The 15,617-nt window shown below is 31.1% G+C and overlaps 2 protein-coding genes across 2 annotated transcripts; both read left to right on the top strand.

The window, feature by feature from the left end:
* The first annotated feature begins 7,073 nt into the window (after positions 1 to 7,073).
* Tsp_08117 (hypothetical protein) lies at positions 7,074 to 10,547 on the top strand. The gene is made up of 2 exons (XM_003373475.1): positions 7,074 to 7,248; positions 9,754 to 10,547. The coding sequence occupies exons 1-2, from the start codon at positions 7,074 to 7,076 to the stop codon at positions 10,545 to 10,547; spliced, it is 969 nt and encodes a 322-aa protein (XP_003373523.1).
* Positions 10,548 to 11,925: 1,378 nt separating this feature from the next.
* On the top strand, positions 11,926 to 14,660 carry Tsp_08116 (divalent-cation tolerance protein CutA). The gene is made up of 7 exons (XM_003373474.1): positions 11,926 to 11,983; positions 12,059 to 12,194; positions 12,265 to 12,324; positions 12,376 to 12,514; positions 12,858 to 12,977; positions 13,026 to 13,485; positions 13,702 to 14,660. The coding sequence occupies exons 1-7, from the start codon at positions 11,926 to 11,928 to the stop codon at positions 14,658 to 14,660; spliced, it is 1,932 nt and encodes a 643-aa protein (XP_003373522.1).
* Positions 14,661 to 15,617: the final 957 nt, after the last annotated feature.

The following is a 15,617-nucleotide window of genomic DNA, read 5'->3' as shown; positions in this document are numbered from 1 at the left end:
GCTGTTGATAGCTCAATTTATTCTCTAGTAAAATAAATAATAGTATGCTAATTTTTGTACTGTTTTATTCCTACTTTTCTTTATTTTACTGTTAATGATTGTTTAATTTTGATTATCTTTTGTCACCGTTTTTCTTCTTATATATTCCATATGAATTTTCTTTTGTCTGTCTATAGTATTGACGTTTTCTCTGTTTTCTATTTTTTTCTTTTTTGATATATTATGAAACGGTGCTATCGTAATGTAAAGTATGTATTTTGTTTTGAGCATGATGGTTATTGCATTACAATAATGAATATGGCTTGCAGCTTTTTATAATTTTTAAAGGCTTCATAGATTGCGTATTAATACATGTAATGTGTATTTTATAGGAGTATTATGCGAATATGAGTGATGTTGACATCTCTGATGACGACGGGACATTGTCAAGTACCAGAATTTGCCATTATTTGTGCAAAGCTGCGCGCCACGCTTTCCTGAACTTTTTGCTGTCATTGAAGAACCACTGCAACCCGCCGAAGAAATTTTGCGATGTGTGACTATTTTGATTGACGGAAGGAACGAATTTTTCGTACATCTCTTGCCAGATTTGGTGCAGACTTCACCACATGTATTTAGAGGCCTTCACCGAAACCGTTCCATTGTTAATTATGCAATATCGAATGTTAATGTTATATGGTTTTGATTTGATGGACAATGTCATTTTTTCGGGTGTGGGGGGGGGTGTTGATTTGAAAATTAGTGCAGCTTCCTTACAATGCCATCAACTTTTGCAGTGTTGCAGTTGAAAAATTTTGAATGTGTGAGTTATTTAAAATCCAATTAAACATACATTTGAAAAATGTGTACTGATTTTGCTTTTATTATAATTGTCGGAATGGTTACAAAGGGTTCTTTGAAATCTAATCATCTATATAATTTGGTTGCAAAGCGATTTATGTTGAGTTGCGAAAATATTACGGAAAGTACTGTTTGTTGTTTTTCTCTCATTCAAAAATGGAAATCAATTTACAGAGTTTTATTATTATAATTGTTTGTTGTTGCAAAATTTTATTCCTATTTTGAATTTTCTGTCAAATCGAAATAAAAGTTTAATGTTGTTTATTTTTGTTGTATGGGAATTTGCGTGTTTTTTCATCCAACGCGAAATCCATGTACTTTTTCACAAGTGTAAAATTAGCAGAATGAATTGTTCGTCTTAGCTTTGAATTTTATTTGTGCATTTATAAATATCATCATAAATTGTTGCATTGTTGGACAATTTTTCTTCTTGACTGATCAATAAAATGTAGAAATATTATTGTTTTTTTAAACTGAAGAATTCTTTGATTGCTCTTTTTTTAATTTGGTAATAAAATCGTTTCACTAACGAATCAATTATCAGTTCACGTGGAACAAGGGAGTATTTTGTTTTGGAAGCTTGAAAATTTAATACTGATTAAATTTTTGAATTTGACAAAATGACGAAGACTAATTTTCATAGTTTGTTTTATAAAATTTCTGAAGTATTTACATTTGATAAAGGTGGATTTTTCATTTTTGTAAATTTGTTACTTTTTTTAAATTTAATACCTATTTCATACAATATACTCGACGTTTCTATGTGTAAGTGGTGCAATTGTAATTTCAATCTTTCTGAACACTGCATCGTATTTAATATTCAAAAAGACGAATCAATTTTTCAAATTTAAATATATACGGATGATAAATTGATTATGAAAAGTATTTCAAGAGAGCAGAGCAGTGAAAGTAGAGCAATTAAAATAATTTGAAATAGTACTATTTCACAATAAAGTATTGTTTAATTTTTAAACATAAACGCGTTGTTTCATGCATCGATGTTTTATTTAGATTACAGTCAAATTTGTAATCTATTTTTAACTTGCAAATCAATAAATTGTAATTTATAAAAGATAACAGAATCTTTTATTAGCATATAATTTGTCGTTGATATTTGTTGGTTTTCATGATTTGAACTGCCATTGTTGAAGCATGCAGAGCACGGGAAAAATTGAACAGCAAATGGTGATTGAGTTTTTAAATTGCAAAAATGACATGTGCATGGAATGTTGATTTGTATATATATGTGTGGAAATTTTACTTTTAAACATTTTGAAATTTTGAAGTGAAATATTTATTTAGATTGAAATTGTTTGCAAAAATTGCTTAAGCAAGTAACAAGTGCATTGAAGAATTGAAAATGGACGTTTCCGAATTTTTCATAATTTTTCTTTCGTGCAGATTTATGAACGTTAGTTGTCATGACAATGTATTTATCAAAGAATTATTTGAACAGCAGTTTCACTTATTTTAACGCATGAATGCCGAACGATGCCTTTTTATTAGAAGAGTAATTTGAAAATGAGAGGAGGACGATTAACTTGAATCATGCTCTTATACAATACTAGTGTAAAAGGGAAAATAAAAAAAATAAGTAAAATTGTTTAAAATTTTGAATATATTCATAATATTTTTTCGTGTTGGTATTTTGTTTTTCAAATTGGAACAATTAATCCTCACTTCCAATCCATTTCAATCCCACACTTCTAGCTTAGTTCTTCAACTGCCCGTCAAAACACTGGATCCACCATTGGATCGTATTGCACACCGTGTCGATGGTAATTTATTTTGCATATTTAAGATGAAAACTGACCGCACTTCCAAGCAATTAAAACGTTCCACTAAATGATATATTTAGTTAGCAGTTATTGAAGCTTGAAATCTTTGCTTCAATTTTCCACCAATTCATAGAACATTTATGGATTGAAGTTTGACAAGCTGTGCCTGATAATAATCATATTAACTGTTTGAACAAAGTATCGTTTTCCAATTGACGATGCTGTTCAGTAAGTGAATTATAAATGTTGTCTGTAAAAGTTTTCAGAAATGAGTTATTTTTTTCTTTAAATTGAAAATTACAATATTGCCAATTCAACCCCATCAATAATGTTCACCAAGTTGTTCGTGTTAATTAATTGATATGGAAAAGATAATTTTGAAAAAAAATTTATTATTTGATTATATTACAATTTTTGAATTTATGAATAAAAATGATGCGCAAAATTTATACAATTGTTGATATTAATAAGCATACTGTTCGATGCGGTCAAATTTTCAATTGTACTCGATGGGGATACTGTAAAGAGAAGAAAATGAGCATTTCACAAGGCGAAAAATTCTTATCTTTATTTATTCTTCCCGACGATTATGCAAAACGTGTTCTACTTTATTGGAGAGGAAAAGAAATAATTTTCTCCGTATTGTTGTTGTTGTTGTTGTTGTTGCAAGATCTGTTTGTCGACAGTGTTGGTGGAATAGACTGGAAAAAGTTTTGATGAAAATTTATTTAAATTTAATTATCAACTGTGATGGCAAATATTTATTTGATGAGAAATTTCGTGATCATTTTTCCGGTTGTAAAATGAATCAAATTTTTTTAATTGATCACTTCTCCGTTAAATGTAATATATTTTGCATTGTTTTCTTTTGGATATCGACAGGTAAATTTGAATAACATTTAAAAATATATGAATAAACGCATTCGGACAGATGGTTATATTGTTCATGTTTTCCAATAAGTAAATACATGGCGAATGGTGTATAAACAGTGGATTTTGAAAATTTGTCTTCTCAGTAAATTATATGCAGAGTTGACAGATTAATTATGATAATTATTGAAATATTGTAACAAATTGTGTTTAATTAAAGTGTATTATTAAATTCTATGACGAAAGTGTCATTTGTACGTGTGGTGAACAATACGAAGCACCTGCAGACAACTGTGAACTGTTTTCTTCTTCTTTTTGACGCCAATTAATAATGTTGAAAAACCAGTTTGTAATTTTAGAGAAGAAAAAGAAAAACCCACTTTGAAATTCCACTCGAAAAATAAATCAAATTTCCCCGAAACGTTCCCCAACTGCGTCGATTGTTATTTCAGGTCGAGGACTACTTTATGCAAATTTTTTTTTCAAAATAAAATTTGTTGAAAATTTAACGTACAAAAAAAAGAAAATTATTTTTTTTTTGTTTATCCTCTAAAAATTCAGCTCATGATTCATTAATGACAACTAACGTAGTGAAATCACTGCAACAACTGAATTAATTATTCAAATGTTGTGCTGATCATTTCATCATTGAACATTTCAAATGATAATTATCATCGATTAATGAATGAGTGGATGGATTATTATATAATTGATGAAAAATTACATCGAATTACCGAATTTCAAATCTGTTGTTGTTCACTTTGTGTTCATTGTTCAAACAAAGAAACAATAATCAATCAATCCAACGATAATTCCAACCGCCATGCGCAGAGCCGAATTTGAATTATCTTATTTCAATTCCCCTTTTCGTTAATTTTCTATTCTCATGTCGCTCGGTGCATTATTAATTAACATTGTTGTCTTGGAGTGCAACGATAATACGATTATCCAAATACTTGAATCAAATATCATTTCTAAGCCAGATATATAACTAGAGATGAAATGTTGATTAAACTTGACAAATTATCCAACTTATTTAAATTGATTTATTAATACTGTCCACGGTTGAATATGGTGAAGAAGAAGAAATTGAACCTGGTACCATTTCGTAAACTTCCACAACATTGAAACTTTCACAGTTGAATTTATTTTTTTTTAAATTGATTTAACCGTCGATTACTTGGATTTGATTTTCTTAAACAAAATTTTTTTCAAATTTTTTTTCATTACAAACGTTCACTTGAAAGATGAACAATCGAATGTATGCAATTGAAACAGAATTTATTTCGCAATTATTATTTCACAGAGGAATGTTGTGTTTTCTTTTATTTTGAACAATTAACAACAATAATGCATATTTTCCACTTAAATAATATTTCCATTTTCGCTTACAGTATATTTGAAATTATTCATAAGTGGCATTGAAAATGATAATTCATTATGCACAATTAGAATATTGACTAGAATAGATAGAAAGATTTGAAGAGTAATTTCATGATCTGTTGCATTGGCAAATTCGGCTCGATCAGCATCCGATTTGATAACATGCTTTGATCGACGCTTACGACGAAAAAGGGTAAGAATTAAATTAAACAAAATTTTTATTGCAAAAATAAATCCATACGGTAATTTATTGTTCTTAAATATTGTCTATTAATAGTCGTTTCATCAATGTAGTATCACTATCAGTAGAATATTTTGTAAACAGTTTTTTCTTGCTTCGTGAAAATTTTACGTTTTTTTCGAATGAAAAGCAAATATGCACATTATTGATACTATACTCTGCTTATCAATTTGCGCAGTTCGTATGATAATTTCGTATGCAACATCAAACATAAACAAACTTTTTCCATAAAACTCTCTATCAAATAACAATTTACACATTGATATTTACAATAGTCACTGTAGTAGTAGTTTTTTTTGACAGTATACTTTTTTGCCTGCGCATTATTTTTCCCTTTTTTGAATTTTTAAAATTAATAAAAGAAATGTAGCATGCCACTTCAATTTATAAAAATTTCAACTTATTCAATTTTATTATTCATGGTAATTTTCCGCTTTTGATTTATTAACGTAAAAAATAACGCAAATGCCATTGAAAATTGTTTTTCATATGCCGATTAATTTTATCTGAAATCTAATTTTAGCCTCAGACAGCTGTATTTATCTCTTTTCCCGAGAGTCATTCTCATAAAATATAATTATTAAATTTTTTAGTTTGATAAATTGTAATTGTGCATTAGTAATGTCATTCGATCGCTAAATGAGCAGGAAATGCGCGTGTGATAGAGTTTTTATTTAAAAATTCAATACAGAAAATGTTTCAACTTAAACGTTGAATTTAATAAAAGAGAAAGAAGAGAAATATGTATTTTAGTGTTTTATTTTATAAAAGATGTTCCATTATCAGTTCAACTATCATTCGCATTCTACATGTGAAATGAACGTCAAATTCAAATTAACCAGAATCCATTAGAGTTTTTGAAAATTACAAATTAATTATTACTTAGGTGCACACGTTGCAAACGAATGCATATACGTAAGTGTATGTATGCAATTTTTAAAATATACATTAATGTAAAGCAAATGAGGAGAATGCATATACGACAATGCACATCTTTTAGCAACGTGTATTAATGTGTAATTGCCTGTAAGGTTATAAAACACGTTGTTCAGCGTGCTAATTTGCACGTTGGATTTATTTTCTAAAGATCAATAGCAACAGTTGAAGCGGTGGTCGTCATCAATTATACAAGATGTGATCACTTAATATGATTGACATTTCATTACTGAGTATTTCTTTCCGATGTTATTGTACATTTGTTTGTTTTGATTTGTTTTAAAAGATGGTATGGTAGCTAAAATGCAGGTTACAGCACAGTATGTGGTTCAACAATTAGGCACATTGATCAGTGATGCAATCCTGTAGATGCAGATAAGTGATCACAATATTCTACTAATAATTTAGCGTATAAATTGTGTAACATTACTTCAGTTATGAATCACTGGGTAACTTGGCATGGCACAGTTATTCGATTAAACAATGCCATTTCAGTTGTTGATATATAAATATAAATGTAAATAAATAAATTAAAAAAATACATATTTATATAAATATTGTAAGCAAATGAAAGTTTTAAAGTTTTAAAAATCATCACTATATTACAAAGCGTTATTAAAATATTGATATTCTCCGAGTTGAGCACAACAAAAATTATTTTCTCGGTCAAACCAACTATATCTGTTATCAAGTGATGGTCACTTCATTTTATTCGTTATAAACAAAGTTATGCTTTAATTCATTTTTATCGAAATTAGATAAAATTTTTAGAGGTCATTAAAAAATAAACATTGTATTACTGTAACAACATTTGATGACGTGCTGTTTAATTATATTAATATCAGAAATTGTTGTTGGACAATTTTTAAACTGAAAAATTGAACAATTTAAATTTTTACTTGAAAATTTTCTAAAATTTGAAATTTTTTTTTTATGAGAAAAGTTTTCTACTAACTTACCAATGCTTCAATATTAAAATGTTCGATGTCAATTTTGCCAATTTTAACATATGAAAAATTTAAGTCATGGAAACCATAGCCAACAATACGACCATTGTTGAGAGTGGAATAATTGACGATATACTGCGGCAATCATGGGCAATGTTAGCAGTTGGATTCGTGCCGCTGCTTACCAGCATTGTAATTTTGCATGGATTACACAACATCCCGCAAAAAAGAAAAGAGTCCATCTTTTTTACTGGTAAGTATGATCAAACTGATTATTCATTCAATAAGATACAAACGTACGTACGTGGTCGGTACAATGATAAGATGCCTGTTCAAATTACAGATACAACTGTAGCTTGCATATTAAAAGAATTATTGTTGGATCAAATAATCAACGGTTATATTACAACTCATCAAAAAAGAAGAAAATTGAACTAACTAATAAGCTGATTTTTAAACTAGTAAAAAAATCCAGAGTTAATAACACATCAAAGCTTGCGATTGAGATTACTGATTTCATGATAACTGCTCTGCTACTTTTGCCTTAATTTTTGCTCTGCTTCATGACATTAGTTTTCGTTGATAATCATGCAAATATCAAGCAGTGGTTATTTTATTTAAATTAAGTTGATCTTTCTGAGGTAATTTTCATATTTTTAATTTAAATGACAACTAACGATTTTCCCTCAATAAATGCACATTTTCTCTGTTCATTCTGATGTTCAATTTTACACGATGGAATTTACTGTACGGGAAGTTTTTCTTTAAAAGATAATAATAATTTATTGTGAAAAGAATTGATCTTGTAATATTTTCAAAATTGTAAAAAGTGGACATCAAAATCATGCCGCATGAAAGTTGAATAATATTCCGATATTGAATTATGACGCTTTTTTGACTTTTCATCATAATTATGTAAAGAAATGCGTCCCTTGATGTCAGCATCAATTTATTTCAACTTGTTAAGTTGTGAAAGAGAAAATTCTACTACGGATGAAAGAATTATTTTTAATAATAACAATTTTTAGTAGACGGATATTTGAGAAACGAAATGAAATCTTTCTGTATTTGATGTTGATAAACGTTAATAACTATAGATAAAAACGTTTTAAGGCAGTTGAAATTACAACAGTGGGAAAAGAAAACGGTAAGTAATTGAAATTAGATAAGATGTGAATTAATAATTGAAAAATAAATAATTGAAACTTTCCATTGTATTTAATTCGAAAATCAACGATTTGATGTTTATATATTCATGGATTTTGCTAGCTTCAATGTCATTTAAAGTTGGAAACGGATATCTGTTTTTTATGCAATGAAGTGAAATGAAATTTCTTATTAGACTAGTTGTTTTCAGTAATTTTCATGGATTGAAAACAAACCTTTAATTTAATTTAAAATAAATTGCAAAGAAGTCATTTCTTGATTCTTTCAATTCATTATTCGTCTGTTTGATCAAATACAATAGATATTTAAAAAAAACTTCCTTTCTACATCATTATTGATGTTTTGAAAAGTTCAAATTATTGTTAATAAATAACAAAAATAATAGATTGCGAATATTTTCTTGGCAATAATGGCGTTATTTTACAAAGGTATAGTTGTTTGATAGCGTATGAAGGAAGTTCATTTTAGCGAACTTCATTAGCAAACAATGGATAATGAATTTTCATCAATATTATCGAAATGACTTGGAAAAAGCTTTTCAATTGCACCATCACATTAGGCAACTTCATCATGGCTATTTGTTTGTTAATAATTTCACTGATAACTTTTTCAATTAAATTCAACGGATAAAAAACGGATAATGGAAATTGAATAATTGTCATACCATAGCAACTATGCTTGAAAAGTATAATTTGAAAATGAATGCCATTTTTTTTCCTCACACTTCATAGATTGATAATATGATAAAAGGAAATGACATTTTTGAAATATTATTCTTATTATTATTATATTACACAAAATATAATAATAAAAGGGTTTAATTGGAGTGAAAATTTCATGTTTTGCAACTGTAGTTCGTCTGGTTGTAATAGAAAACAAAACTTTTACTACATTAATATTAGATTTTATTCATTATTAACAATAAATTTTAATGGCAACTGTTACGAATTGAAATGGGACTGGCATCGTTGCAAGCAGTGGAAAAAGTTCAGTAAATGTGATTGAATGCAAAGGTGTATTAAAATTTAGACAGACAAATGATACATGTTAAGGAAAAGAAAAATTCATCATTATTTGAATTTTCATTTATTAAAATCAATCAATACTCCGTCGGTCGGCGATGCCAAACAAGTTAGTTAACATGATAGTTAAAAGGCATCTAATCTTTTAAAGCACATCGACAAGTTGAACAAAAAACAATATATTCTTTTTTTTGTCATCATGTAGAATGAAATGATTAGAATAATGATTCTGTTATTTTCATCAAATAATTGAATATGTTTGATTTTTCAATTCTGCAAGTCTTCAAGATTGGATTTTGTATTTTGAAAACGTCAAGCGGAAAAATGAAAACTCATAAAATGAATTTACAGTCTAACAGCAATGCAAGTAGAGATTTGAAAATTTCCCGAAAACAGCATTTTAAAAAATTATCAAAATTTTGTGGAATTTAAATATTTGAAATATTTTTGAAAAAAACTTTTGCTTCGATAAATTATTTTTTAAACATCAATTTCTGGTAAAATCACGAAATACAGTATGGTTCTAAGTAAAACCACAAAATAACAAAACAATTTTTTTTCAATTTCAGCACTCTGTGTGAGTACACTGATCGTCGGCTTTGGTTATGTCAGTGCAGGGATTCGTAGATGGTATGTGCTTGCGCATGGTGGATACATGTCCACCCAGTTGCACTGCTTGCTTGTGGGCGTGCATAATTTCTTTTTTGAAATTGGCGAAACAACCAGCGCTTTTGTGATGTTCTTCTTAACTACTGATCAACTGGCAGCTATGGTCACTTTTCGGTGGTATTTAAAATTGACCAGTCGTCGAGCTGTGCAGCTTATTTGTCTGGTTTACACCTTGTCCACAGTGGCCTATCTTTTGGTTGTTTTCGTAACTATAATCAATGGACGCCATTCCGTGATGATCTCAGCATTATGCTACCAAGATGAGTCATTTCCGTCCGAATTTTACAACCTTCACTTCTGCTTTCTGCTGATCGCCTACCACGCCAGTCTGATCGAGTGTCTTATAGCGTTGTCGTGTCGATATGGACGAAAAAAGACCCATTCAACCGTTGCAAGGCTAATTCAAATGATCCGTGAAAAAAAGGCAACCCAACGCGTATCGGTGATCATCTTTTTTCGATCCGTTTTCCAAATGCTGCCGATGACTTGGATTCTGTTCGTGCCGGATGGAACGTACGAAGAATACGTTTGGCTTTCGCATCCGTTGGGCCTTTCGCTTGAGCTGACACTGTACGCGTTGCTTGATCGAGAAATTCGAAATTCGTACAAATGTCCAACAATTTTGACTGATCCCAACGGACCGTTCAGTTGTTTGCCCTTTGTGAAAAAAACAAACGTTCGAGATGTAGAATAAATCTCATCACCCATCGTTTTTGACAACTTGGAAATCTAATATTAGCAGAAAAATTTTTCATCTCTCATACGCCCACCGATAACAGTTCAACTGGAAACCACAATTCAAAAATGTAATCATTATTATTTAAGTAAAAAATACCGATTGATATTTTCAAATTACGGATATTTCAATAAAAAAAAACATCCCATTTGAACAACAATACATATCTCAATTGTCAGGAAATTGCAAAAATTACAAAAGTAATGTTATGCACATTTTAAATACTGTATCAGTCGTATCAACTACTAAAGGAAGTTGTATTATTATTATTCTTATCTTTCATAACACTGTGCAATTTGAAATATTTTTTAAATAAAAAAGCGTGTTTTATTCCTCCGTAAATACACATTTCTTACTGTAGAAGCATATTTTTGTTTTTTTGTCAATTATAGAAACAAAAAATTTAAAATAAAATAAATAAACAAATTTAAATAACTTGAATATTATTTTAGAATTTAAAAAATTTAAATTATATTTAAAATTCAGCGCATTTTAGAGTTTTCAACGCTTTTTCTTAAATTTAATACTTGATGCTTAACGCTTGACAGTACTGTGACCTAATTATGTTGCAATTTAGAGCAAAATTCTCGTTTTAAAATCTAACTAAGCCACAAAAAAATGCATTAGAATATTATTTATGATTTTTTTAATTTATTTAAAATAAGAGTCGTTCAGAAATTCCATCAAAAATATCAAGACAAAGAAAACATCCTCCATTCCAGATTAGTAATACTGTATGCATGCTCAATTTTCTTTGTTCTCATACTTCCTTCTTTATTTTTACTCGTCTGTCTTCTGAAGTGCTGTCTTCTTATATTTTTCTTTACTAAATTAATAAGTTGTCCTATAAATATATAAATGCTTATTTTATTTAATCATCTGAAGTTGAGAATTGCTAATTTTCAAAAGCACAACAACCTTCATGCCGATGATATCCATCAGTAGTTGTTTTTATTGTGTAAAACGTTTTGAAGTCCGTGTAAATATGTTTTGATTTTACTGCTAACTTATATTATTTTAGCCGGTGCTATGCGAGTTGAAAAGATTAGTACCTTATTTTAAAATTACAAAATAGGTTAACTGTATTTGATGATTTTCAAAATTAGTTTTCATTGTTTCAACGGTTGGACCAGTTGAAATGCGACTTTTAAGCTGTTCATATTTATGTTAGTATATATTTTAAATTGATTATTTCTCTATTCTTTGATTTCATAATTTTACTTTACATTTGCTCATTTAATCGAATTCAAACGCATATGTCGCCTAAACTGTTCATTTTATTGAAACCTTAACTTTTGTAATAACTTAAATTCTTTATGTTTTTCTTTAACTAGCGATGCAGTTGTCTGCAATTTACGACTTCATTTCCGATCATTATATTGAAATTGGTGCCGGTAACAATTTTTTTCTCTTTATATTATTGAGTTGTATTTTTCTCCAAAGTGTCTAATAGAAAAGCCTGATTTTAGGCGTAGTTGCTTTGTTGGGAATTGGCTGGGCCGTTAGACGCCGTACTGCGATGCCTCCCGATAGGGATAATCCGGACAGTTTTACGATTGTTTATAGCACTGTACCATCTATGGAAGTGGGAAAAGACATTGCTAGGTATATTAGTTTTCTTTATTTTCAGAAAAAAACGAATTTTATTAATTTGATGAATATTCGCCAATTTTAGAGCTATTCTTAACCGAAATGATGCAGCATGCATCAATTTAATTCCCAATGTGGTATCAATGTAAGTGTTCCAGTTTATGTTTAGTGTTTGAAAATAATCATAATAGTTTAGGTTTAACTGGGGCGGTGGAATAGATGAATCGGAAGAAGTAGTGTTGATAATAAAAACAACTAAAAAGCAATTCCGTAAAATCAACGCTACTATTGTGGAGAGACACCCTTATTCTGTTCCCGCTATTCTGGAGATCCCAGTATGTTCATGTTTTGAGCACTTGTAACATTTGTTTTCTTTTTGGAGCTCATAATTGTTACATTTTAGGTGGAAAACGGGAATTCGAAATTTTTATCTTGGATTCACAACACAACTTTCACCAGTGCTGCTGATTGAAGCCGGTGTATTCGGATTCCGAGTGAAAATAAAATGAATAACCTGGGCTCACTGTGTTCTGTTTTTGCAAGAGTTTATTCAACAATCTCATTATTCTACTTAATGTTGTAGTTTTGTTTGTTTATTTATTTGTTTGTTTGTTTGTTTGTTTGCTAATCTGAAGGTAGGTGATGAACAAAGAAAACAAAGAAGCCGAATATACGAAGGCGGCAGAATACTGGAAAAAGGTTTCTGCCGACTTGGATGGCATGCTTGGTGGTTTGGGATATTTACACGAAGCGGATGTGGAACATTCGAAATCATTTTTGAACAATCTTTTTACCGAGGTTGGTTTTGTTTGACAACCAACTTTTTTCTACATTGTGGTTGTTTAGTATCATTTGCCGACAAAGATAGCTTTGGATTGTGGTTGTGGTGTTGGTCGGGTGACGAAGTCGGTTTTGGCGGAAAAATTTGACAAAATCGACTTGGTCGACGTGACCGAACGATTTTTGATCACCGCCCCCAGTTATCTTGGTCCAGAACTGAGTTCGAAAATTGGAATCAAATATTGCTGTGCTTTGCAAAATTTCCACCCCCTGTTCGGCATGTACAATATAATATGGATGCAGTGGGTATCGGGTCAGTTGCACGACGACGATTTGAAAGAGTTTTTGATCCGCTGCAAGCAGGCTCTGCTGCCCAGGCAAGGTTTCATCGTTCTGAAAGACAACATCTCTCCCAACGATTCCTACTACGACCAGGTTGATCATTCTTGGACAAGGTGTAGAGACGCTTTGTTGGAAATTTTTAAAGAAGCCGATTTATCCATTGTGGCCGAATCGAAATTGACCAGTTTTCCAAAAAATATTTGTGAAGTGCGTGCTTTTGCGCTACGCTGATTAAAAATCAATAAAACCATTGTGAAAGGGACAACAAATTGCTTGTGTACTTGATCACTTGTTCTGCTGTTCATTATGTATCTGTGCTCATATACGACGTATTGTTGCTAATTTTAATATTTTTTTATTCAACAGCACAACTATAGGTAAAAAGTGGTTCGTTCGGCAGGTCGAATTGTGGCACGTTGGATGGGAAGTCGTGACTATGTGGTCGAATTCGAATTGGACTATGTGCTGAATTACGATGGTAGCGCTGTCGAATCGAACGCCATTGTCGTGTGCGATCGTCAGTGGTTCGTTGTTTGTCACCCAGTTGTGGGACTGTCCGACTGTTGTCAGTGGGCTGTCCAGACAAGGTTAGTTTCCGTACACACGGCGCTGGATGTACTGGCCGACTACGAGCTTACGATAATTTCTGAGCGATATCCGAATGACAATTATCGTCTGGTTGCCGAATACGAGCTCATGAATGACCAGTACACGCCCGAAAAATCATCCTGCCGGAAACTGGTGATCAGTGGACACGGCCAGCCACCGGTACGCTTCCACGGCACGGTGCAGTTTCGTTTGAGAGAATTGTTGCGCGTATTTCGACCCGACTTGACCGTCGAAACCGAAACCCACAATTTCGCTTTCACGAACGGCAGTGAACAAGTGTACGCCAATATATTTTTTCTCAACACGTTGGATTCGGTTTACTTCAGTGAACTGTTCGAACGTTACAAACGAGGCGTGAGACGGGATGTGCTGTTGAACATCAATTACGATCATCTGTTGATATTTATGACAGCTTTGTGCCGCTACGGCAAGCCGGTGTTGGACAGTTACAATTTCGATCTGCTGCTCCAATTAGCTTCTGAATTGAAAGTGAACAAAGTGATTCAACTGGCCGAAATGTACCTGATGAAAAGCAAAACAGTCCCACTGGTACGGAAAATCGAATTCGCCTTGCAGTACAATTTGATGGCGCTGCTGAAACGCCTCCATCATCAGTTGAGTCTGCAGCCACCGATGACTGCTTTGAACGCTTTGCACACTTATTTGCACGACAGCGGTGAAAGTTTGGACCACATGCATCCAACTGTGCTCAGTGTATTGGGCGTTGAAGAAGATTACATCGTTTATTAAGAATTTCATTTTCGGCCAAATTTATCATCGAACTTTCAGTTACAGTCAGTTGTTCGCATTTTACCCATTCGTCCTGTCCGTCGCCTAGCGTGTTCATCATTAATGCATATGTTGAACTTGAAAACCTTTATTGGAATACTGTAATTACTGTACCGCTGAATAAAGTATTTCGCTTAAAATAGCCCGTAATTGGTATTAGTAATTTGAAAGTGAAAAAAAGTAGAACATTTTAGTTAATTTATTTAAAGTATCAGCGAAACAATGGAAAAGCTATCGCTGTACTACTGTACGAATAGCGATATCTGCATTCAGTGCCAATTCCAAAATAATTTATTATTAATTACGATCAATGATTAGTTTATTGGCACCAAAAAAAAGTTGCAAAGTTGACTTCATCGTAACAGTGGGCCATTCAATTAACGTTAAAAATTAAAAAGCAATTTTCAATAATTTACTTTAAATATTTTAAAATAATCTTAATTCTAATGCTTAATACTAGATTTTTGTTCAACTTAAAGCCATTCGATCTCACTTTGTATCTGTTCGATTTTGTTTTTTAATTGTGAAAAACCCTTCAACAAACAGTAAATTGTTGATGCTAAACAAAAAGGTTAACTCAATTTAAATGTTTCAAATACTAAATATTGTATTGCTGATGTACGTTGAGATGTTTACGTGTAACTTCGTATGCATGTGTTTATACACAAATTTTCTTCTGCATTTAAACATGAATGACAGGTTGCTTTTGATTTTCCAATACAAAAATGTACTTATAAATATTTCATAGATATCATCAGTAGAAGCAAAAATGGACCATATTTTGATTAAAAATGACTCTTTGTTCAGCTTCAGTTCCTGCGCAGTTTGCGCACATGTTAAAAACGTGCATGAGTGATGACGCCAGAGCGGCTCATAAAGAAGTTTCTGACAGACTTGAAATTTTTCAGATTTAATCTG

The sequence above is a fragment of the Trichinella spiralis genome (assembly GCF_000181795.1).
Source record: "Trichinella spiralis strain ISS 195 chromosome Unknown Scfld6, whole genome shotgun sequence".
Taxonomy (NCBI): domain Eukaryota; kingdom Metazoa; phylum Nematoda; class Enoplea; order Trichinellida; family Trichinellidae; genus Trichinella; species Trichinella spiralis.
This window is presented reverse-complemented; position numbering and strand designations above follow the sequence as displayed.